This window comes from Centrocercus urophasianus, unplaced genomic scaffold, assembly GCF_019232065.1.
Source record: "Centrocercus urophasianus isolate 14NV4802_14NV808 unplaced genomic scaffold, USGS_Curo_1.0 seq_9, whole genome shotgun sequence".
Classification (NCBI taxonomy): Eukaryota; Metazoa; Chordata; class Aves; order Galliformes; family Phasianidae; genus Centrocercus; species Centrocercus urophasianus.
This window is the reverse complement of record NW_024885532.1, coordinates 29,405,691-29,431,756: the sequence shown is the minus strand read 5'-3', so window position 1 is coordinate 29,431,756 and position 26,066 is coordinate 29,405,691. Positions and strand designations below refer to the sequence as shown.

Sequence of the window (26,066 nt, the reverse complement as noted above, 5' to 3'; positions counted from 1 at the left end):
TGGTAGTTTCAATTAAGGACAAATCTGTAAAGAGATGGAAAGAGAAGCAGCCAGTTATTTATCTTCCAGCATTTCCTAATGCAGTAGTTGTGCATGCTGGTAGGGTACGAGCAGCACTGTGTAAGTGAAGATTGTGCACTCTTCCCACATCATGTTTCTTATCACTGCTGTTGAAGACAATAAGCTGGACTTGATGGACTTGATGCATCATTACCTGTGTTCTCTATCTTTTTTAAATGGAGACCCAACCTCTTCCTAAGAAAGGTTTTTTTCTAATTTGTATGTTGTCAAGCAGTTCTGTGGATACTGTAAAATAAAAGGACTTGGGACAGTGTTTTTTTTTTCTTGATGGTTCTTAGTTCCTGTGATTTTTCATTCATCTTTTTCAAACTGTTACACAAGAAAATTCTGTTTTCTTATAAATAAGCTGTACCTTTTGTGACAAGGAAGCAAAGTTACTATCTGTAGTCTTCCTTTCAGAGATGTGAAAGGTCTTTGGAAATTCCTTAGCCTAGACTCGGAAGACAAGTATCGAAACACTGATGTTTCAGTCACTGAGAAGACAAGTGTGTATATGGTTGAACTTTGTGTTCTCATGATCAGCATGTGATGCCGCTTTCAGGATTGGCTGGTGCTCAGTGAGCTTCTTGCACAGATGTGTTACAGCCCAACCATAAGACCACTGCCAGTGTTGCATCACCATTGCCACACCTTGGCAAAAAGTTCTGCCCATCAGATGGGCATGTAGGTACTTTAATGGTGGGTACATTTGACCCCAAGTGATAGCCTACATAGCTGACCAGCACTATTTTCAGTTTTTAGTGTATCTGAATAACAAAAGCAAGTCTGTTCTGGAGGTAAGACTATTTTAAGTAAGTGTAGCAATTACTCATCTGTCATATGCTGAAATGTGATGGTTGGATCCTGGGAGTAACACTTCTTGCTGAAAATTTTGCAGTTGCATGAGTATAATATACATCATGATTTCTGAGAACATACATAACATTTTGTTGGTGTGTATGGACAGAGTAGATAATTGAGCACATTTATTGAATACGTATCATTGTTTCAATGAAGTAGATGGCATTAGTATTGAAAATCAGTGGAGCTAATTACAGTGTAGGGTCAAGACAGCGGAGTGGAAAGATCACTGGGTAAGCAGCATGTTTAATGGAACTACTGTACTGACTTCAGTTTCTTTGGGAACTCAAGGCAGCATTTAACTTGAGTGTTGGAACGGGTGTCCCGTTCACTGCAGGGGAGTTGGACTAGATGGCCCTCAGAGGTCCCTTCCAACTCTAAGAATTCTATGATTCTATGTTGCACAGAGTCAGTGCATAATCTAAGGTGCACATTGCTGACAACGGGTTGTTAAAAGCTCGCTAACACTCCATTCCACTCAGCAGTGAGATATAGCTATATTAGGACACAGAAGGTTTCAACCTTCCTGCTTCCTAATTTCGGTTTTTTTTTTCCTCTGTGAACTCAACCTGCTTTTCCAATCAGAGAGCATTTGAGACCATCAAAGATATTTTCCAGATATGGAAAATCCTTAGGAAAACAAAAGAAGACAATGAAATAAACCTAGTGCATCAGAGACTGCTGGTTACTAATCTTCCAAAACACTCTGCTCTTTGTTTTGCTTGGTTGACTACTTCTCAACCTGAGAAACAATTTATGTGTACAATGAACAGTTTTAAATTATACATGCTTTCCACTGATACTTTAATACCATATATATTTCCTCTTAGAAAGTATTTTAAAGTGTCTGTAGAGAGGAAACTATTTCTGTGGGTTTCAAGCACTAATACAAAATTGGATGTTAGATTACTCTTAGAAAGAATTCTGCTGTGGGATATCACAGCTGTTGAATGCACTGTAAGTGAAACTGAAGGTAATTCAGCTGTTTGCATATCTGTAAGTGTTCTGATACTACAGCAGTAATTGTATACTGTGTAGTTGTTGCTTTTTGTCTCTGGGATATTCTTAATGTTCTACATGTAGATTTAACCCTTTGGCACTCAGTAGCATCAATTAAGTGTAATTTTAACTTTTGCACTGATTTTAATTTCTACATAGGTAATTTAGTAGATTTAGTGCTAGTTAGTCAGTAGTTGGTATTCATATGATTTTATTGTGAAGGTTTTTTTTAAGTAGTTTATAGAGTGAGTCAGAGTACGAGGGAATGCTACACGGGCAAAAAAAACTGAAATCTAAGCGTAGCTGTATGTCAGTGCTTATGATGTCTGCACAATTTTATACTTTCAGTGTTTATCTTGGAAAATAAATTAATAAATGGAGTGAAAAAGATACTGAGGAAAAGCAGAAAAACATTTAACTGACAACTTTGTGCTGTCATAGGTCTAATATGGCTAATATTATTGTGTGCTTAAGTTTCTTTGTTGCTTCAGATCTCATCCTCATGTCATGCTTTTATAAGTTAATCTTTTAAAGGGACTGTTTTAGATTTGTGTGTGTTAAATGATGCCTTTTTACTGTTTCGTGAAATATTTGTGTAACTAAAGAAATTGCTTCCTTTATAATAAATTCCCCCACACATACCTGGGTTTTCAGTGCCCCGGGAGCAAAACTGAAAATAACTACTTTTGTCTTGAAATCTTTTTATTTTCTGGTTCACAGAATTAAAAGAAGTTATCTTTGTCATCCAGAGTCAAAGCAATTCCTTTCATTCCAAAAGAGCAGAAGATCTAAAAAGAGATATTTTAAAACAGACTGCAGATCTTGGAAAGGTACGTTTAGATTTTACAGATTGTATTTTGTTATGTATGTTTCTTCTGTGTATTAGTAACAGAAAGAAAGAAAAGCTTTTATATTTCACCCTTTTCTGACCTACTGTATTCCTTTTATTGTCTTCTGTATGCTTGTATAAAAACTGTTTCAATGATTATTCACTGATTTAATATCATAATTTATCACTAAATAATTTTAATTTGAACTATACATTTTTGTAGAATAACTTTTTAGGTTTGAATGGCATTTGATATAGAAGTGATTAAAAAAGTGTGGAGGTTTACCTGTATTACTGTAAGAGTGTAATCTTTTGTTTTTGTTTTTAAGTAAAATTAATTAAAATATTTTTGGTATTAAAATTAATAATAAATTTAATCAAAATTAATTAAAATCGGTTTTTAATTTAAAAAAGATAAGGTGCTTTCTTTACGAAGTGAACAACATAATCACTTTAACAATACTTGGAATAATTTTTAGGTAAGCACATCATTTTACTAAGAGCAAATGAAGATGCTGTGATGTAGATTCTGTTGGAATTTTATTGCACATCTGTAGCACTGTGTAGCACTGTAGAGCAGCAACATCACAGAATTGCAGGGGTTGGAAGGGACCTCTGGAGATCATCGAGTCCAACCCCCCTGCTAAAGCAAGCACCCTGCTATAGGTTGCACAGGTGGGCATCCAGGCAGGTCTTGAACATCTCCTTAGAAGGAGACCCCACAGCCTCTCTGGGCAGCCTGTTCCAGTGCTCCATCACCCTTACTGTAAAGAATTCTTCCCATGTTGGTACGGAACTTCCTATGTTCAAGTTTTAGGCCATTGCTCCTTGTCTTCTCACTACACACCACTGAGAAGATCCTGGCCTCATCCATTTGCCTCCCACCTCCCTTTAGATATTTATAAACATTAATCAGATCTCCCCTGTCTCCCCTCAGACTTCTTTTCCCAAGGATGAACAGACCCAGGTTACTCAGCCTCTCCTCATAAGATAGATGCTCCAGGCCCTTTATAATGTTTGTGACCCTCCACTGGACTCCTTCTTGGAGATCCCTGTCTTTTTTAAACTGGGGAGCCCAGAACTGGACACAATACTCCAGATGTGGCCTCACCAGGAATGTGAAAAACAGGAATGTAAGAAAAAGATTTTGAGAACGATGCTGTATAGTATTGAAAAGTAAAAATGAATAGCACTTACTTTCATATCAGCAATGGATGATGGGATGTATAAACTGCTTTACAGAAGCATGCAGTATTTTTACCATTAGACTTGCTTTAACCATTAGATTTGCTAGACTTGAGCAAAATCGTGTATTTTGTACCATTTCATAGAAATGTTTGAGATTTTGACTGGTTCTTTTGAACACATACCTGTGCAACCTGTTGTAGGGTACCTGCCTGTTTCTGAGTTCAACTACCACTGTAGAGATTATTAATATCAGTTTAAGTGGTACAAGTACATTCATAAATGTGGAAGTGTACATAGAACACCTCCACACTGCTTGGGGCGATGCCTGTGTCACTTATGTCTTCACTGAATTTTTGTTCATACTGTCTCTTCATCCATCTACTTGTTTCCATTTCGGAGTCTTTAAGTGCTTTGGCTAGGATAAGAACAGGTGACAAATGTTTGGAACATCCTATTGTTGTGTTCTTGTTTATTTATTATCTATTATTCAATGTATAATCAGATGCCAGCTGGCCTGCAGCATTGGTCTGCACATCAGAAGTTCAATTTCTTTGTTATCTGACAGGTTCGTGCTTCCAGAAGGTTCTATTTTTCTGTTTCCAGCTTTCTTTGACCATATCTGTTTGTAGCATCTGCCTCTATAACCTGGTGAAGCCTCTTGGTGCCTATCTCAGCTTTACTGTGCCTTTGAATCGTGGCTGCAATATCTGTTGTTGATTTGCCAATTGCTGTTGAGTATGGCTTTAACTGCTTTAAGAATCTGCTGCTTTTAATTGCCTAGGCTATACTGACAACAGCATTGCACTGTTTCAATGCACTGAAATATTTCCTTGCTTAAGTGTTGAGGAAGGGGAGGAAAAGAGACTGAATAGCTTGCTTGAATTTTAATATGTGTATTCACCATATTCCTGTCTGAAATGATCTGTCTCTAAATTGTTCTTGCTCATGCTTTGGTCATCTGCAGGAAACAATTTTCAGGGGTTTTATAGAGGATATTTTTTCTATGTTTCTTAATTTACCGGTGGGACATGCAGCCCTTTTATTAATATTTTCTAAAGTTCTCACTAACTCTACTTCCACATCTGTTTTCAGATTCTTGGGAGAAGCTAAGTGAAGCTGTGTTGTCCAAAAATGTCCTTAAATATTTCTCTGTTCTGCAATACACTATGAGTTTGGACATCTGTATCTCACCTGAAAGAAATTCTAAATACTACAACATGGAAACAGTTTTCAGAGTTATTTCCATTTGCTTTGTGCTGTGTTAGTACTTTCCACATTTTACTCCTTGTTAAATGTGTTCCACAAATGAACAGGCATACTTTCCTACAGACCTCTGTCAAACTCTACAGCTAGAATATTTGAATGATTGTTGAGTATTGAAGTAGGTCTGAACTATTCAGTGTTTTACTTCTCTATAAAGCATAATAAATCTGTGGTTATAAAATCTAATGGACGTAATTCCTGATCATTGCAACTTAGTTGTTTAATCTGTACATTTAGAAAATCAGCATATTTAGAAAAATATAGTCTTAATTTGCTTGAGACCTTTTAAAATAAATACCATCAATGCAGTGCAATCTGTATTGCCTCTGTTGTTTCAACATACAGATTTCTTGCTCAAATTTTAGGTTCTATTCTGAAAAGCTTTGCTCCTGCTCTCCCTTCTTAATGGCTTCCCATCCCGTGGAAGCTTATTCCAGCTGAGACTAGTCAGTCTTTTGGGATCTTGTAGTTTTAATGAGGTTTAATGGATTATGTTTAAGTGAAGAGTTGTATTACATTCAGTCCTGCCTGGTAGAAAAATTTGTCCTTATGGGTAGGTTTTCCTCAATATCAACATGAATCTTGTTTTTATTAGAACAGATCTGTTTTATACATCTCTTCAAATTATTTTATTTCCCAATGTTATTAGATCAATTGTTTTATGGTTTGGTCAAGTGTTAGCATATAGATCCATTTCCTTCCTATGAATGGCTTTCTTCCAGCTGTAAGGATTTATTTATGTCAAGTAAACCCTTCACTGTCACAAAATGTACCTGTCACATTCATTCTTAGAATGTTTCTTATAGTTCTTCTAGTAAATATGTCTTTTTTTTTGTAAGAATTACGATACTCATTTGAATGTGGGGGCATGACCTCTGAATATTGTTCAAAACTCAGTAATTACAAGAATGAAGTTAATTAGCTTTTTATATTGTCCAGTTCAAAAAGTCAGTTGCCACCTCTGCCAGCAAGTGTTAATGGAAGACTCCAGACTTTTGATCTTTGAAACGTGAAGCCCAGTCTAGTATAAAAATCTATGAAGTTAGAAATGGTTTATGTTTATAGCCTTCTTTTTGTGGATTGTAGATTGATATGCAAACGTTTTGAACTTTGATTTTATATATGTGTATTTTATATTTTATATTTTTATATTATGTATATTTTATATATGTTATATATATATATATTATATATTTGATTTTTTATTTATGTGTGTAAATATTTATGTGTATATATCCTCCCCTGGTTTCAGTGGTTTTTGTGAGTCTTCTCATGTCCTGGTAGTCTGAATAATGATATTCAAGTTTTCATCTACAAGATTGGAAACATGTTGATGTCAACGCATTTCATGGTAGAGGAAAACATAGACATATTTATAAACTCTACTGAGTTTATAAGTGAGTGTTTGAGTGACTGTTTTTCAGTTTGCTGCAGGAGACCTGTCTGTACTAGCATTTGAGGGAAATATTGTAGTGTTGTGACCATAAGGCAAATGAAACAAAACTTGATGACTGCTGAATCAAGTAAATTCTTTTTAAATCACAAAAACCTCAGCAGACTTCTTATTAATTGTCTATTGCTGGAACTCTAGGCAGCATGCAAGCAATTTCCAACCTTGTAATAAGCATGCTGAAATTTACTCCAGTTACTGTTGAAGAATGGCTTTTTAAAATAAAATAAAAAAAAGCAATGGCTACCATCATCTTTACCACGTGAAAAGCTTGCAGTGATGATTATTGTTCCTTCAGATAAATATATTGTTGCAGAAATCTTTATTTTGATGACAAACTAGATGTAAAATAAGTCCTTATGCAATAAACTGCCTAAAATGTGTTTTCAGATACAAATATTTATTGCATCTGTTTTCCCAGACACTGAGTAGCTGGATGTAGCTTGTGGGCACTCAGGAATCAGTGCTTTGGTTGTACATATAAGTGCACTTGGCTGGCAGCAAAGTTGTGTTTTGAGGACTGCAATATAATATACAATAGGAAAATGAAGAACACTACTTTCTGTTTCATTGAAATTTTTTCTTCTCTGTGCCTTGCACCTCAAGTTGTAGTCAGAAGCACTTTGCTTTAATTTGCAATTGGTACCTTTTTGTGATTGGCTAAATGCTTCCATCTTTCCTTTAATATAAGACCATCTGAAGGCAGATGCGTACACATCATTTTCCTCTTGATTTATGAAAACTGAGTACTGCTGTGGCCTTTTCCTGAACCCTTTGAAATGGCTTATAAAGTCTGAAACAAGCCTGGTGCTTTTTCAAAATGGTAATCAGGCATCTGAGCATGGAACAGAAGTAGAGATGAGGATGACTTTTAATTTTTAGATTCAAGAATCAGAATTTATGTTTCCAGCTCTCTTGCTGATTTACTGTGAAAACTGAGCATGTCACTGGCATCCCTGTTACTGTAACTTGTATAAGCAGTACTAAATTATTTTAAAGATGCATTTTATACTGTGATTTTACGTCATACATGATTTTAAAGCAGGAGGCTGTGTCAGTGCTTTTGAATTGGTTGGAGACCTGACTCCTTTAGTCATGAATTGCTTAGTTTTTATTTAGCTCTTGCAGCTGTAGTGTGTGGCAGCTCTTGCAGCCCTCAGTGTGCTGATACCACAGGTGACATTTGGGCATAAGTGTTCTGCGCTTTATTTCAAGCCTCTAGGTATTCCCTTCATAGCATGATGTTTTATGATAAGGAGATGAGCATGATGTGTTCCTTAATTGATTACATGGGGTCTGTGCAAAATATTTTACTTCTAGTGTATTAGCTTCGTATCTAATAGAGAATTAGGAAATCATGAGTTGTAAGAAGCATTTAGGTCACCTTGTTTCAAAACACTGGAAGTCATTTATTCTGCAGACCCGCATGCTGGTAAAAGTAATGAAGAACCCAGTAGGCAATCCAGAATAGTTTTATTATTATTATTATTAATATTATTTTAAGATTAATTGGTGCTTAGGAAAAAGAAGTGTATATTATTTATGTTTAACAAGAGTATTTTTATTTTCGTTAAAGGAATTACCAACTGTGCTGCTTATTCATCAGATGGACAGGCATGAAGGTGCATGGACCATATTACCACTAATGAGAGAGTAAGTGTAATCAATGCTGGTTATTTTCAGATATTTTTAAGATTTTTTTTTTCCAAAAACAACAGTTTTTAGATCAGAGCTGCTAACTTCTCTTTTCACTTGCTTGCTCTTCTTTTTTTTCAAAGCAGTTTTCTGTTAAGCTTCATTAAATCAAAGGAGTATGTTCTAGACATAATACCAGCTACCAAAGAAATAATATAATGTAACTGAACAACTACCTGCCTCAAATAGGTATGGGTTTTAAAATTATTAGAAAAATAAAGTAGTCAACAGAAAACCATTTTAAAATGTGTATATTTTCCTATTTGCTCACAGTGTAAGGTCTGTGAGAAGTATTTCAGAACCTTAGACTTTTCAGTACTTGACTGAATGAAGAGGATTTAAAAAAAAGGGAAAAAAAGATAGTAAATAATATCTGTATTTAGTTTGTATCTTTTGTTGCTCACTGTGTTCCTAAGAGGTAAGACTCATCTGCAGAGGAAAGAAGTAGGTTTTAATGTATTTTTAGAAGCTTTTTTTCATCTTAGTATGGTTGGAGGACAGAATTTCAAATATCTTTTCTTAGTGTATGCAAATTGCTCTGAGGAAGACTTGCTGCATTTATGTGGTAGGAAGCTGCAAATAGTCAGGAAGCAATGACTTTTATTTCTGAAAGTTCTAAAGCTTCAGGGTACTAAAAACTGAGCAGTTAGGAAAATTTAAACCTTGCTTAAAATTTGCCTTTAAAAGCAATGTCAGTGGCTCTGCAGCCTCCTGAGGTTTAGTTTAGTTAATATTATTGTTCCTCTGATGTGCCTTTATTGCATCAGATTGATAACAGGACAGGATTTTCACACCCTTCTCTTTTCTGCTTTCCATTGCTTTCTTTATGTGCAGAAATATGAAAATGGTGATTATGTAGTGGCCATGTTTAATGTATACATAAATTGTGAGAAGGTGCAGAAGGAGAATTGAAGTAAATTGAAAAACTGGAAGATGGTGTTCCAACTATGTCATCTATTTTTTTCCCTTTCTTAGCTCTTCTTTCAGTGACCTAATGTCTCTTCTTTTGAATGATGTCCCAGTGCAAAAGTTTACGCATATAGCTCTTAGAAGAGAGCAAAACCTAAAAGCAAAAATACAGATACTCTTCTGTGTGATAAAGTAAAAGAAATTTCATCAGGAATCAAAAAAAGAATCTTAATTGGAGGATTTTCATCTTAACGAGAATTCTGGAATATCAAGTTTATTGTGTCTGTTTCTTATACCAGTGTTGATAGAACAAACACATATGAGAAATACGTTTGCGTTTTGTGGCTAATAACACCTAGATTTTTTTGACGTAAAGAAGAGAAAGAGGAGAGATTCAAGGCGTTCAACCCATTTTGCAAGTTCTATCTGTGCATCAAAGCCTTCAGTCTTTACTGGGCACTGAGTACTGTGCACATTTAAGAATATGACGGTATTAGATGCTCATTCAGGTACTTGTGTGGCGTGTTTTACAAGGGATCCCTAGGAAATGCTGAATTAAATGGGCTTTCCCAGCTGATGATAATTTATTTGTTGCCTGAATGACAGCGTTGCCCTGGATTTCAGTGGTGAGAAGACAATTACATGCTTTTGCAAACTGAAAGGATAAACGAATCATGTGTTCTTCTAATTATTATAGTTAAGCAAATTGAGTATCATAAACAGAAAGCAGTGAATAGCATTGCAAGACACAGAAGAAAGATAGTTTTTGTTAAGTTGTGGAAGAATTCAAATAGGATAGCAGATAAAAGATGAGAATTTCCTGAAGGAGTAAGGAAATCAGTATCAAGATTGGTGTTGGCTTTGAGGAAGGTGGAGAATCCCTTCAATCTGTGTAGTATAACTGTATTAAAAGAGCTAATGAATGTCTTAAGTTGGGGACAGTTATGATCATATCAAGCTGTCATGACAAAGGATGTCATTAGGCAGTTTCAGGTTTGTTGCAGTGTTAGATGCCCAATAGCAAGGCTCTTTGGGAGATAGCTGAGGCACAGAGGGGATGGTAATTGGAACTGCTGTGTACATGCTTCTGAATTCATAGATAGCTATACTAGTAGTGCATATACTTCTCTTTTTTTTGTTTGTTTTTTGAGTAGATATTCTTTATGTATGTCTGTTCCTTTCTTTCTATAATAACTAGTGCTATAAAAATAGGTAGCAGCAGAGGCAGTATCTTTATCCATTCACTGCAGTGTTCAGGTATGTAATTCTACGTTAATAGTAACAGTTATGTGTGTGTAAATGAATATTTAATTGCAAAGTACTTATATTTGAGGAATGGGGATTGAATCTATCATTCTATTCATAAGCCAGTAAAGCATAGTAAATGACAATTTCTTTTGTTAGTTTCTCTGTTGCCTACGGTAGGAACTCCTCATGGATTTTCTTCTGTGAAGAAGATACAAGAATACAAGTTGTAAAGCTGCTAGAAATACTTAGAAGATTTGACACCTCTAAGGTGAAGTAAAAAAGTAGATATTTCACTTTCTTTTAATGCGCTTTAATAGATTTTTAGATGAAACAGAGAGGAGGAATCATTTTACTTTTAAGTACAGAAATACGGAGTTCCATGTTATGAAACATTCTACACTGACTAGAATTAAATTTTTAAACACCGCTTTCTGGCTTAGAGCTCCAGGCATTGGAAAATACATGTCCAAACAGGTGCTGAGGCTGAGAGCGAGCAAGGTATTTAACATGAAGAACCATGAGAACATGTATAGCTTTTGAAAAACTGCTAAAATTGAGCAGAAAAAAAATAATGCCTTTGTGTGTATCCCAGAAATGATGTAGAAACAGTAAAAAGATGGATATAATCTACACTGTGTTCTCCTCCCCTTTTCCTGTCATAATTTTTGATCATCATCAAGTAGAATGACTGTAACTAGTCTGTCTCTGATATAATATGGTATCATATTTTATTTGTGTTCTCCTTCTGAGCTGTATTAGTGGTGAGAGGAGAGAAAAACATACACGCTTGAAAAGAAAGAACAACAAAAGACTTACAGAACAAATGAAAAATGCAGTCACCAAGGAGCAAAGTAAATTTGATAAGCCAACTAATAAGAAAGCTGCTAATACTTAGAGTTCTCAATGCTCAGAAAAGAAAAAACACATTAATGTCCTTTTCCCTGAAATAGAGGAAGCCAAAAGCTCTGAGAAATGTGCTTTGCTTCCTTATTGTTACTTTGACTGAGTATTGAACTCTGCTTCAGGTCTCAGTGTAGAATATTTGCTTCTATTTCAGGCTTATGACTTCATCATATTTTCATACAATTCTTTCCTAAAGTAGTAACAATAGTAATTTAAATATCTTTCTCTTTCTAAACACACAGTTTTCAAAATGACGTATTGAGTATTTTTAAGCTGTTGGAATATCCAGTTATTTCTGTTTCAGAAAACACCTAATTGATGTTTTCTGAACAGAAACATAAGATCTGTTCTAAACACTGTTCCGTGCCAGTTTTAATATCTCCTATGCAGTATGTGCAAATCCTTTTACAACAGCAAATTATGTTTTACCCTGCTTTAAAACGAAAATAAAATGTTCTGCTTTTGTACAGAGCAATGGTCATTTTAGTGTGACAGTCCGTAACCAATTCCTTACATAAAATAATATCCATTGTTTACATAATCTGAGCTAGACTAGGGTGAGCTCATTCATAATTCATTCTTCCATGTCAGCAGTCTGCATAATAAAAAGCTGGTATACATTAATCACAATAAAAAGTCCAAAAGGGGGTGTGTGAATAGCTGATGAATCTGCAGCTTTTCAGTCTCAATATGTAGAGTTTAGTAACAGAACTATTGAGAGTGATGTGAATGTGAATGAAAACAGATGTGTTGAAGCACCATAAGAGAGCATGGAGGAATGGTAAGAGTACCTGTATTGATAACCAAGGACATTGCTAACTGCAGTAAAGCTAATAAACATTGAGGAATATCTGGTTTACATAAAGACCACAAAGCCAGCACTCAGATGATGAGCTGTGTCTGAACACAAGGAAACACTTCTTAGTATGAAGACGATGAAGCAGAAGTTGAGTAGGGAATCTGTGGATCCTCTTCCATGAGGATCTTAAAAAGCTGCTTGGATGTGGGCCTGGGCATCCTGCCCTGGGTGTCCCTGCCTGAGTAGAAGGCTCCCTTCCAACCTCAACTAATACTAAGGTGATACTAAGGTTCCAGAGCCAATTGATTCAATCTGTGCTTTCATAATGAGAAGCAACAGCAAGGTTAAACCAAATTGTATTTGCCTCTCCTTTCATCCTAATGGAATGAGAATCTGCAGCCCCAAAGGCATGCAGAATGATGGGCTGATGAGCGGCATGACTTAATAGCTATTGATAGTAAAATGTATAAAAGATGTCTAAATAAGCAGTTTGTATCGGAGAATCTTATCAACTCAGAAGGCAGAGCAAGGATGTACAAGCTGAAATCACCTGTCTTCTGTCTTAGGCACAAGTCTTGGACAGATGAATTTGGCACTGTTGTCATGGTGCTTGTGAACAAGTAGATACAAGGTGGAATCATGTTGCTTTGCAACTAGTTATCTGGCTGTTAATAATCTGTACTGCAACAAATCCTTTTTTCCTCTTTAATCAACCTTTCCTGACTGTATGCAATTTGATTCCTCTCATTCCTTGTGTAAGTTACTTTATGAGTTCCTTAACGTATAGTTGATTTCATCTTGTAAAGGCGTGTTCTGCGTATCAGTTTAGTAAATAAGCAATGTTGTGAGCAAACTGGAATGCCTTCACTGTGTTTATTTGAGCCTTAATTTTGCTAGAAACTCTACTCTGTGAAAGCCTGAGAAGGGTTTATGTGTGCATTTAATATGCTGTATTTTATATAGAGGGGAAAATAAGGTTATTTTGAAATTAATAAATTGTTATGATGTAACTAAATTAGAGTACTGAATTAGAGTAAAGATAAAGGATTTCACTTTGTAGCACAGCAGAATGATGGTACTGTCATGAAAATATTAATATTTATTACTTATTTCTGAAATCGAAGAGTGCTTGTGTTTTGAATGTTTCAAAATCTTCAGGACTCTGGAAGGTTTCAAAATTCTTTTGCATAAAAGCTTCTAAAGAATTACTTTGATTTTTTTCTAGGCAGTCACCTCTGTGCATAAAAAGTAATGTTTGCATGTTCTCTTTCATCTCCCAACATTTTGTTTTTAAATCATTCCACTGAACACTACTGAATCCTTCCAGTGAAGGAATAAGAAAACAGGCTCTGTTAGGATTGAAGACATAAATGAAAGGAAGAGTAAATAAGAACCAGTTAGCATCTCCTACGAAACTGATTTTTAAAAACTAGTGGAAAAAGTCTTCATCCTTCTATTTTTCATCTGTTGGATAGTGTCAGTTTAAATGTGGCTGTTTCCTCAACTGTTTCCTGAACAGCACCGAGCCTGAGGAGACATATGAGGACTGTGGAAGCAAACAACATTTGTTGCCTTAAGAAGTAACTAGTCAAGTACAAGCTATATTCAGTTTGGTTTTATTGAGACTAATTGATCAAAGTAGAGAAGGGAAGTGTGCAGAATGTGGGGGAAAGCACTCAATACCTCACACACACGTGCATACATATGCTAACCATGTTACACTTGCATTGGTCCCTTGGAAAGCCAGGATTCTTGTTGAGGATTGACTCCATTGTCTTCAACTCATAGCTGCTGTATGGGGCCAAGCCACAGGCTGGGCACACCACGGAGTCCTTGCAGAGATGGAGTTCTTGTAGCAGGCAGCATTCCATAGTTTTGGCTCGATGTATGTGGCAAGACTGGTATCCCCAGCAGCTCCTGTCTTTTTATTGCCTTCTAGGCAGCCAGGTGGATGCTAGAATGTCCTGTAGGGCAGTCATGCCTATGTAGTCCTGCCAGTTGATTTTGGCTGGAGGAGTTTGCTGATGTATGCAGGCTTCCCTTGTCCTGTTTACTGTCAGTCATTCCTCCTCATTGGCTCTGGGGAATTACAAAATGTAGTGCAATTTAAATAGCAGGCATTTGTTTGGAGATAGGAGGGTGGCTGCTGAGAAGGGGGATCTGATAGCTGTTAGACATTTTTGGTGAGGATGAATGTTGCTGTGCCTTTACTTGAACATTTTCCCTTTAGTCACAATTCTGTATAAACTTTATTTGCTCTGTGTTAAGCTTGTGCTAGTGCTGGTTAGATATTTTTTGTTGTTGCTTACAGCAGCCTGTTTAAAGAAGGGGAAATGATTGAATGATTTAATATAGCCATTATGGTGACTGAGAGTTATGTTTCATCAGTTGTACTCATAGGCATGAAAAGAAATTTTTAATACATATATTTATGCTCATAACAGTCCTTTTTTTGCAAAAATACAGAGCTGTATTTATTCTATATCCATTCCAACCAGAAATATTAGGAGAACTTATACTAATGTTAAAGAAATATTTTTTTAATTTCTTAAATATTTTCAGATACAGCAGGATCAGTGGTAAATTCTTAAACACATTAAAAACTCTAATAAAGATAATACTTGGTGGGTTCTTTTTTTTTTGCTGGTTTTTTTTTTGTTTGTGTTTGTGGGGTTTTGTACTTTTTTTTTTTTTTTTTTTTTTGGCTTTACAAATGCATACTGGAGAACATCTTAACTGTTTTGAAGATGAAGGTATTTAGATGTCTTTGCTTATTAGGTTCCCTAGTAGAGAAGCATCTAGACAGATGGAAATTTGAAATGAATTTATAGGAAGTTTCTGAAAGCAATGCAGTGCTTTTAACTGATCTGCCTGATCAGTAGTCAGTTTGTGTGGTCAAAGCCTGGAACAGATGGCACAGGGAGGCAGCTTGGTCTGGCTGACCCAGCTTGAGCAGGGTGACTGGACATGGTGACATCTAGAGGTCCCTTTCAACCTCAACCATTCCATGGTTCTAATTTGAACAGGTGGAATCCAGAGTGAAAATAGTGTGCTTGTGAACTCAGAGAACTGCTTTTAGTTTCATTTCTTATCAAGTACAATTTTTGTCTGTATTACTGTGAACTATATACACCCCTTGTTTCTGTTTTCAGATTTGCTTTATTCAGAATGAGTGCAGTCAAAGGATGCTGTAGACGAACAAAATGGTTTCATATGTTCCTTTACAGGAGTGGTTTTTAGGTAAAGCATTACATGATGAAGAATCTACAATAATTCACCACTATGCCTTTGCTGAAAATCCTACAGTCTTCAAATTTCCAGATTTTGCTGCTGGTTGGGCACTTAGTATTCCACTCGTTAACAAGTAAGAATTGAATTTCTAATTACTTCTGAATTGTTTGTTTATAGCAGTGAAGTTTAGAATTGATAGTTTTTCTAGATGCTTTTATTACTTTAATGAGTTATGATTTCAAACATAATACTTTCTTAATACTTTTATGTAAAAGATGTACGTATGCCTACAGTGTACAGGAAGGTAAACATGCAAAGCTAAATTCAGATTTTAATTTTGAGCTGTCTTTAATACTGTTTGCAGCTTAAATCCATTGAAAACATTTTGCCAGACTGTTCTCATCTTTTGCAGATAAAACCTTTCTTCTTAGGCAGGAAATATGTGTCGAAATGTACGTCCTGAAAACTGATATTAACATCATCACTCTGTGTGCAAAAAAAAAAAAAAAAAAAAAATTGGAAAAGGAAATACAAGTTGTTTTTGGAGGCAATATATGCAGAATATATCTTTTCTTTTCTTGTAAATAGCTGGTCAGAAGTACTGGCCACACTTTGCTGCGTACAGGAATGACTGATTATTTTTTTAATATGCTTTCTGAAGAGAGTAAATGTCTTCATCTTTAATTGTACAGGCTTGCAACTAAGTTGAAAAGTGAACCACTCAAGTCAGACTTTACAATAGATTTAAAACATGAGGTAAGCAGTGTTCTGTACTTCCAATGTAAGTAAAAAAGAAAAAAAGCTATGAAATCTGTATATTTGAGTACTGATAAATTCGTAATGAAAATAAGAGACTGATAAAAATTTTGAATGCAATAACATGTTTAGTTTCTTTCCCTTGCTTTAAGAATATAATAACATAATACTTTAACATTATGTTTCAAGCATAGAAGAATTCATGATAAAACTGCATTTATAGCATGTATGGTTGTATACAGTGAGGTATCTTCAAAGATTTGTTCTGTAGAGAGGCAGAGTGGCTTCTAATTTGTAAAACACTGGCACAAATAATAACTCAGACAATGGCAAGCCTCATTTACTTTCTAAATCAGATTCTTAGAATTAGGTGTGATGAACTTGGGCTGAAGTAGCTTCAGGAGTCGAAATTGTGTCAACATTTGCAGTGTGATAGTTTAGAAATTTCATTGCCTTTGGCTGCTAATGGTTTTGAAAGGTAGCTAGTGGAGAATAGATGAGTTGACTGAAGGGAGTATGAAAGGAAGGAAAAGGGATCTGAAAAAAGGTCATTGCTACCTTCTCTGCTGCTTTTTTGTATTTTCTGCCTTCAAAATGTTTGTGCAGCCCAGGGTTTAGTATTTGTCACCAGATTGAACCATGGAGCAAGAATAGGATGAGTCTGGAGTAAGATTGCTAATTTGGACCTGAAATGTTGAATTAGTGTAATTTTTTTTATACTCTCCTAAAAGTCAGCTATAAATTTTGGCTCTGGTCCAGATGGAAAGGAAATTAAACTACTGTTGCTCTTCCAGATCTTTATAATAGAAGGCTTTTCATTTCCAACACAAATCTATACTGTATTTTATAGAGTATAAATCAGTAGTGTATTTAAATGAATTTGATTTTGTGCCAATACTGTTCTTTCATATAGTTTTCCCTCCTTGACTCATGTATTTCTCAAAAGCAATTGAACCCCACTCAACTTCCATTTTGTTATATGAAACAGCAATAAGCTGTTTCTTTCCTAAATTCAGTCCTTTCTTTCCTAAATTCAAGGCTAAATTCACACTGTTAATCCTGTTTCTGTAACTTACCTCAGAGTCACTTGGATATTCCTAATATTCTAGTCTACTTCAGCACTCACAAAGCCTTTGCACATACTGTCATCAGAAAAAGTCATTAGCAGACTTTTCTTTTATGTGCCACACATTAATTCATGAAAAACAATTGATCACTTGGCTTGAAAAATTATTTCCATCCCCTTCTTATTCTGTTAACAGTTCTTTGCATATATTTCTTTTCAGATTTATTGCCGTTGATAACCTGCTTCAGCTCTGTAGTTATTCTTTCTGCACAGACTCACAGCTCCCTGGAGACAGTTCCATTCCCGCTCATTTATTTTATAAATCACCATCTTCTCCTTCTTAAATCATTTTTATCTTGCTACAGGCTTCTTATATGAATCAAGATTGACTACAAATCAAAGAGTATAATCTGCAATCTTTAGTGACTGTGTATACTGTTTAAATTTACGAAGGATTATAAATGTTTTAAGACCTGTTTTAGTTTGACAAGTCCCGATAATGTGCTCCTTTAGTCCTTGGTGTTTTACTGTGCATTGTGTCAGTTTTTTCACCCTGTTGCTTTCCTAAGTCCTTATTTCTTATATCCATAATATTTATATCCCTTTCCACTTTGCAAATATGGTCATGCTGTTGTTCATTTGCAGATTTCTTGTTAGACATTTTGTAATTGCATGCATGGTATATGTCCTGATATTCAAAACTGGAAGCAAATAATAGATTTTTTTGGCATATGTAACATTAGATTTAATCTAGAGCTAAAACTGTCTTCAACTTTTTATTTTATGTATGTTTCCATTGGTTTAGGAGCAGTCTGTTATCTTGTTCAATAACCAAAAGGGCAGTCTATTCTTACTTCTGAAATATGATGGTTCCACACTAGTCTAAGGATTTTCATTCAAAAATGCATTATTCAGTGGGAAATTTTAGCATGTTATAAACTTTCATGAATAGTTAATATTAATTTACAATTCTTAAATGTTCTTTGTGCAGCAGAAGCATTGCTTTTTTGTTGGTTCACATGATAAATGTTCATTATGACTAGCTTAGGTTTGGATCAGTGGAATTACTGGAAGGTGTTTCTAAATCCCATCTCCTGTTGTTATGTAGTCTTCCAGCTACAAGATGGGATCTAGAACCATTTACATCCTCTAATGTGACTGTAGTGGCAAGGCAGAAAGATAACTTTGGAGATGTGGTAAAGAGCAGGCAAGAAACATACACAAGTGTGTATGTGTTATGTGTTGTTTCCATGGTCCTCCTCTACTCCAGCCACCATTAATGGCTGAACTGCTACTTGTGCTTTCATCTTCTTCCATACAGAGGGGCCCATCCCTTTAGTACTCTGTCAAACTTACCTATAATGCTAAAATCATATGCGTTTCCAAAGCATTACTAAAACAGCAAAGAGACAGACCACTTAACAATAGTGAGGCTTAGAGAAATAAGAATTTGCAAACTACAGAGCTGCCATTGACCTAGAGTGATTTAACAATTCACTGCCAGCTGAGCACTGGTAGTTTACATTCACAGCTCCCAGTCATCTGCATCCCTTCAATTACAAGGAAAAATGCAGTAATTTAAATTGTAGAACTGTAAAGTAAAGGCTAGTAATTTGCACTGGTGATGATCTGAATGCATTTGTATTATGGCAATTACAAGCAGCAACTTCTAAAAAAATCCATCAGTTACTTGTGCTAGTATGTTATTGTACCCTAGTTGTTTGCTATCCAAAACTTGTTAAGAAGCTTAATTCTCAAGAATATGATTTTGTTCTCAAACCTGCCTCTAGTGCAAGCTGTGCACGTAATGATCTGGCAGTTTTGTTTCATTCCTGCTAAGTTCCCAAAAAGCTGTGTGTAGGTTTTAGGGTTTGTTTGTTTTCTGAGGATGTTGAGTTTGCTGAACATGAGTCATTAATGTGTCCTTGCTGCTAAGGAAGCTAACAGTATTTTTGACTGCATTAGGCAAAGCACTGCCAGCAGATCAAGGGAGATGATCCTTCCATTCTACTCAGTGTTGGTGAGGCTACTTTTAGAGCACAGTTCTGGGGCTTCCAGTGCAAGAGACCAGGACGTACTGGAAAGGGTCCAATGAAAGGCCACCAAGATGATGAAACTACTAGAACTCCTCTTCTGTGGGGAAAGGCTGAGAGAGCTGGGACTGCTCTGCTCTGAGGAGGCTCAGAGTGATCTCAATTTCCATAAATACATGAAGGAACAGCGTTAAGAGTCCAGAACAAGGCTCTTTTCAGTGTTAGTCTGGCTTAATGCCAGGACGAGGCAATAGGCACAAACTGGCACGCAGGAAGTTCCCTCTGAACACCAGGAGACACTTGTGTCCTGTGTAAATGGCAGAGCACAGTGGCAGATTGCCCAGAGATGCTGTGGAGTTTCCTTCTTAGAGATCTTCTAAAGCCCCCACCCTGCTCTGGGTGTCCTTGCTTGAGCAGGATTGGGCAAGGAGTCCCCCAGAGTTCCTTTTCCACCTCAGCCATCCTGTAACTCTGACTGTTGGTCAGACTGAGATCAGAAGTCTGTGACTGGTTTGATGACATGGGCATGACCTGGGCACGTCTGGACCATACATAATGCTCTTCTTAGCTTGCACCATGTTCTTCCCAAACACTGGGCAGGAGGAAATATTTTACTCTCTTGATAACAACTTAATGACTGAAATGAGGATCTGCTTTCTAGCCACTACATTGCATGAGGATATTTAAAACCAATGATTTTTACTTCCCAAGTAGGCATAAAACAGTGAAAAGGAGATCATTTTCATTGCCTTTTCTGTGTGCTGCGTCTGGTCTCATATTTCAGTGAAACACATACTTACTTTTCATGCAAGAATTATTGGGAATATTTGTAAAAAAAACATTGGAAACAGAAAGTAGAAACCACGATGGATTTTTCCTGCCTTGAAGGAGACCCGTTACAGGGTAGAGTGGGGTTAGAGTCAAGCTCCATTTTGCTATGCTTTTAATTCCACAAATTTTAATTCTTGCACAGTAATTCAGTTTCATGAGGTAGTGTGGAGTGTCTTTCACTGAATATTTATGATTTGTTGGCATAGGGTCCCTTTTGAAAACTAAAAGCTGTAATTTTGGAATTAGTTAAGAGGAAGCAAACCGGGGTCCCAGAGTTCTGCATTGTGAGCTCACGCAGCTCTCATACCACGTGGAGCATTTTTCCACATCCTTGACCTATTTTTGAGAGAGACTAAGAATTCAGAGTTGGGAGTGTACGTCTACAGGTCAGAAGCTTTGAATAGCCATACTTAATGAGGTGCTCTTTTCTGCCTTTCAGAAACTTCTTTTTCTTTTAGAAACTCTAACAAATTTTTGAACTGTTTTGTATGATGTGAAGTTAATCTTTTAAGTGGTCTGGGGGGCACCCAGTCTGTAACTATTCTTTGTGTATTTTTAATCAGGTAAAGTTATAAGCAGTCCGAAAGATTTGCAATAGAAATGTTGAGCAAGTCTATATAGACTGAAATATTATAAATTTTATTACTAATGAAATGAATGTAAACACAAAGAGTTGCTTCGCCTTGTTCGTACATCACTGATTCGGTTCTTCCCCTTTCTCTGAACGTTTCTGCGGGGATTTTTTGGTTGTTGAATTTAAAATGGACAAGAATCTGGTGTAGTGTAGAATACCCGTTACATTATCCTTCAATGTATTTTACATTTTCTGAGTTTCATTGCTGATTTCAAGCACTTTAAATTATCAGCAGAGAATGCATCTATTTTGAAAAGTTGAGAAGTGCTCCATATTCCTATAGAACTAGACCTACCTATTCCAAATCATGAAAGTAGTTTGAAAAGAGCAGTAAAGTTTAATTCAAAGGAAGGTGCAAATATTAATTCTGCTTTTTCTTACAAAAGGAAAAGATTGGTTCTTTTGGCATACTTGAATAAATGAACCTAACTAAATCCTTCAAAAGTTGAGTATCTATAGAATTTCTGTTATAGCAAAAAATAATTAGATGTTAGCTGTAGAAATGTGAGCAAAAGGTAAGGTATCCAGCTATTAAATCAACTAGGACACGAATCATCTGCGTCATCTGATATTTTCCATTTTATCTTTTGATTTTATCTTGTAGTATGATTTCTTTGTAAGCCTTGAGAATGCTAATCCAGTTTTCATTACTGATATGAATGTCTTCCATTTTGTTAGATTGCCCTGTATATTTGGCAGAAAGGGGATGGACCACATCTTACTCCAGTGCCTGAATTCTGTACAGGTGATGTGAACTCAGATAGGGTTGATCAGTGTGCAACAACATTCAGTAACTTTCTTCCACTTTGTGTAAGTACCTCATTTTAAATATCACTTGCTTAGTAAAGGAACAGTTCTTAATAAATTAGTAACATTGGTTTTAAAATATCTCAAACCGTGAAAGAATATTTTCCAATAAACAAAAAAAAAGGTTTGTTGTGGTAGGTATTTATAGTTATTTTCAGACTTGTAGAGCACAGGATATTTCCTGACAAACAAATATCATACATACTTTAATTGGTCTTTTTACCACAGTGGTTGAGCAGCTTATGATCTCTAAAATAATTCTCTGTATATTTCTCTGAGATACTGAAGTACAGATTTTTCTTTTTCCACAGATGGGAAATTTAGTCTTGTTTAGGCTAAAGATAAAATGTAACACAGCATTGATGTAAAGCCTATTGCTTCCATCTCTAGGAGAATGCATTTATGATGTCATGGGTTAACTCACCAGAGGAGAATAAGTGTTCGATGATTCTAGGACAGCAAAATTCTAGATTATCTGGTTTCCAAAAGGGAAACCAATAGGGTGATTAAACATTTTTATTTTAGAGATGAGGAAATTCAGATTTGTAGTGTGTAGACTTCAAGTTTCTTTTTAGGAATATCAGAGAAGCGTTAAGTTTCTCATAGTGATTATTTTAATTTCAGAGAAGTTAAGGAAACTTCTTTTTTCAGATGAATCATTCTTAATGCAACAGTTCATTTTCTTTTTCTAACAATAGGTGTTTAGTTCATGTTAGAATATTTTATCAATGAAAAAAGTTAATATTATTTTAGGAATTTAAAACCAATTTTTGCCAAGAGACAAAAATTTAGTTTCAAATGCATTACTAATATCCTATTCTACTTGATATGGTGTGCAATGAAAATATATCTTCTGTTCTATTACATATATGGACATACATATCCTATAAATTTGTTAAAGCCAGAGCCTGCAATTTCATTTTTGTTCTATCCAAATAGGGAGAGCCAGTAAAAAAGGAAGATATCTTTGTTGCTGTAAAAACATGTCGGAAATTTCATGGAGACAGAAGTAAGTTGTTGGTTAGTCAAGTTAGTAGTTCTGTACAGTATAGTTTATGAAATTAATATTTAGAAAACAAGCTGATACGTGCTGTCTGTGCACCTCTTGGACCAAATATTTGCAAAATCCACTGGGAAGCACGAAAACTTCAGAGTTCCGCAGGTGGGTTGCAGAATGTTTAAGGCAAAGTTATTTGGTGTTTCATCGTTAGCGATTGGTTGACAATATTAAAATGGAGTATCTGAACTGAAAATTTGCATAAACTTAGTTTATGTGGTGGAAATTGGAGCTGTAGTGATATTAGCGATATTAATATTGCTACTCTTAACACCCTTCAGTGTGCTCCCCTGGATAGTCAGTTTAGTTCTGTTCCTTGTATTAGCAATGGCCCATGTGACTGCTTCAGAAATTAGAGCAAGCTGAAAGCTCTGTCCTCTGGTACTACCTTGTGTATTGTCCTTCACCCCAGTAAAAGATAGTTTGTGCTCTTATATTGCTTTAATCACTTTAAGCAGTGATGAGAACAGGCTTTTTATAGTGCTTGAAATAGGATATTTTCTTTCTTGTAAAAATCTGGTCAACATAATACTTTGTCAAAGTCTGGATCAGTAATCTGTCAAGTGTACAATGCTGTAGTGTTTAATTTGGAAATGGATGTTCTACAACATAGTTAACATGATAATATGTCCATGACATCCATGGCAAAAACAGTAATCAAACAACCAACCAACTAGCAAAGCTCCACCAAATCAGTTCAATGGGTTTTACCTTCTTTCTGAGAGACAAGGAAAATAAACACGTGGAGATACCCAGCTTCACATAATATATAATAAAGCTCAGCTTTATTATATATATGTTATATATATAATATATATATAATGTTATAATATGTATATATATATAATACATATAATATATAATATATAATATATATATATATATATTTTATATATATTATATATATGTATATGTTATATATGTTATATATCAGTGTATATAACAGTTTGTGGACTTGGGATTTTCCTTTCCAGTTTAACAATAAGCATTCTGCCTGCTTGGTGCCACCTAACAGTCCATTCCAGTTTACTTCTAGACATTTTGTTAATAAAGAAATTGGAAATAATTTATTTCCATTGATATATTTGAATTACATGTGCCCTTGAATACTACAGATATGTAAGCATTGGCATACTTTGTTCATAAGTTTAATTTAAAGTGACTGTTATTATTAAAAAAAAAAAAAAAGGCTAATACTGGTACTATTTTGGTGGGGGGGGAGAGGGGAGATTGCCTCATCTTATGTCAGAGGATAGGAAAAAGATTAAAGCTCCTTTTGTAACTAAATCCCTGTTTGCTAATGTATCCGAAATGGTAGATTCTGCCATTTTAAGATTTAGATTATTTTCCAAGTGTTGTTTTTTCCTTCAGGATAAGATTTATGTAATTCTTTTCTTGGTGTTGTTACTGCACTTGATGAAGGCCCTATTCCACTATTTTATACTAGTCTTTCGGAGATCTTCAGCAAGTAGCTTTTGACAGAACAAAATTGACTGTCCTGTAATTGGAGTTCACTGAAGACTTCTCCTTTCTGGATCCATGTTTAATTTCTTGCATTAATATTGAAATGAAACAAAGCAAAACTAGAAAGTCAAAAAGAAAAATAAAGCTTCAAAAAGATAGCATAATAATCTTCCAAGAAGCAGCAGTTAAAGACTGAGGAAAATTCTTGAACTTTCCTCACAGTTTCCAGTGTTATGCAATAGAGGATAATCTTACTCAAGATTTTGAAAGATTAGTGGATGCCAGCTTCAGAGAGCTCCTTTTACCTGGTAAGTCATTTTTTATTGTATGCCAAAATCTACATTAGTGCAGCAGGAAGGTTTAGTATTTGATGTGCAAAAGCAGTTCAAGAATTGACTTCAGATAGAGCTCTCCCAACGCATACTATAAATGGTAATATAGGAAGATTTCAGGGCAGGAACAGTGTTCTAAAAGTGGCACACTCAGATAAAGAGCTTGGAACTGACCTGTTAATCTCTCTGTAGTGTGGAGTTATGCCTGCCATGTGATCATTAGTACTAGATAATAACTATTTGTATCAGTAGTTGGTCAGAAATTTTCAGATTTCTGTTCTTTGTTTAGAAAATGAGCTGTTAGAAATTGGAAGTGATTGAGGGATTCAGTTTAGGCATTAGTCTGTATGGTGACATTTCCATTAAAACTAGGAAGGAAAAGAGAACAGTGCTTGAGCTTTTAGCTCCCTTATTAGGCCATTTAACTGTGGTGAGACTCAGGTCTCTGCTTCACTGAACTCTTTTTTCAGTCATGCAAAGAAGGGGGGATTCCACCAAGGAAGCTGAGAGACTCCATCTCCAGTAGTAAATAGTTCTTTGTATTTGTACTGAGGTTTAGTTCCTTGGCTGGGGAAGAGTAAAAATGCCCTTACAGGTGTGTTTCTGCTACCCGGTGAAGATTGGAAGCATGATGAATTTCTGTGATACTTCTAATTTGGTGGCTTGGTTTTCTGGAAACTTTCTGCTTTTGTTCTTGCAAGAATCAATTTTTTTGAAACGGAACTTTTTCACAAAATTCAAAAATCGTTTCTTGCCAACTTGTTTTTTTATTCTAATTGGAAAAAAAAAAGATTACATGGCATTTTCTGCCAACTAATTCATGATTATGCAGTATTTACATGATCTGATACAATTTTTAGTACACAGGAGAAGAAGAGTATTGTGAAATTCCTGAATTTGCACTTCAGAACTCCCCTGTAACATTGCATGAACATATTTTTTTGTGCATAATTCCCTATGGATTTTTAATTCAAAAATTGCTTGCAATTTTATGTAAAACCTTTAAAAGCAGTACTATCTACACATTGTTCCAGAAGTAGAATTGCACCAAATTTGCAACTTTTTCTATTAGTGAGTTGTGTTCTTCCTACTCTATCCTACCAGGCACCCTTTAATTCATTCTAATGTCACCCAGCTGAGAGTTGATCAATCAGGAATCCTACAGTTAACCCTTATGTGATGGGATTAGAGGGAAGCAAGCAACTAGGTGGGCAGCAGGCATTTAGGTGAAGAGCAGTTCCAGCAGGGGGCTAAAATCAGTTATTCACAGACATCAAAGTTAAATAGCAGCAAAAGGAATTCATGTAAATATTTCCTCCTAGTAGGAATATAATTTTTTGAGTGTGAGGAATAACTTAAATTTTACCTCTGAAAAACGTGTAGGATTTGGGTCTTTAGCAACCACAGATAACCATAGATACAGATACAGATAACGAGCTGCTGCTAATGAGATTTGGTGGGTGGTGTCAAAATGCACAGGGCAAAATGAACAAGGAGAACAAAATGCATGTTGTTTTAGAGTGGCTGCTCACCTTAGGCCTGCCCACTTCATTTTTAAAGTGAAAGAAAGATCATTGATATTAATCTGATCGTTTTCTTCCAAACATCCTGCAGGTGTGCCTACCATTCTGCTTGCTGGTGGGTTTTCTTT

The 26,066-nt window shown here is 35.6% G+C and overlaps 1 protein-coding gene across 2 annotated transcripts in view; it reads left to right on the top strand.

The window, feature by feature from the left end:
- B3GLCT (beta 3-glucosyltransferase) overlaps positions 1–26,066 on the top strand; it is a 46,961-nt gene that overhangs the window by 10,711 nt on the left and 10,184 nt on the right. For both annotated transcript variants that reach the window (XM_042839127.1, XM_042839126.1), the window contains exons 4-10: positions 2,641–2,750; positions 8,227–8,303; positions 10,659–10,770; positions 15,432–15,568; positions 16,128–16,191; positions 21,434–21,565; positions 22,502–22,571. In XM_042839127.1, the coding sequence (XP_042695061.1) occupies positions 2,641–2,750; positions 8,227–8,303; positions 10,659–10,770; positions 15,432–15,568; positions 16,128–16,191; positions 21,434–21,565; positions 22,502–22,571 (702 nt within the window). The remainder of the gene's footprint in view (positions 1–2,640; positions 2,751–8,226; positions 8,304–10,658; positions 10,771–15,431; positions 15,569–16,127; positions 16,192–21,433; positions 21,566–22,501; positions 22,572–26,066) is intronic.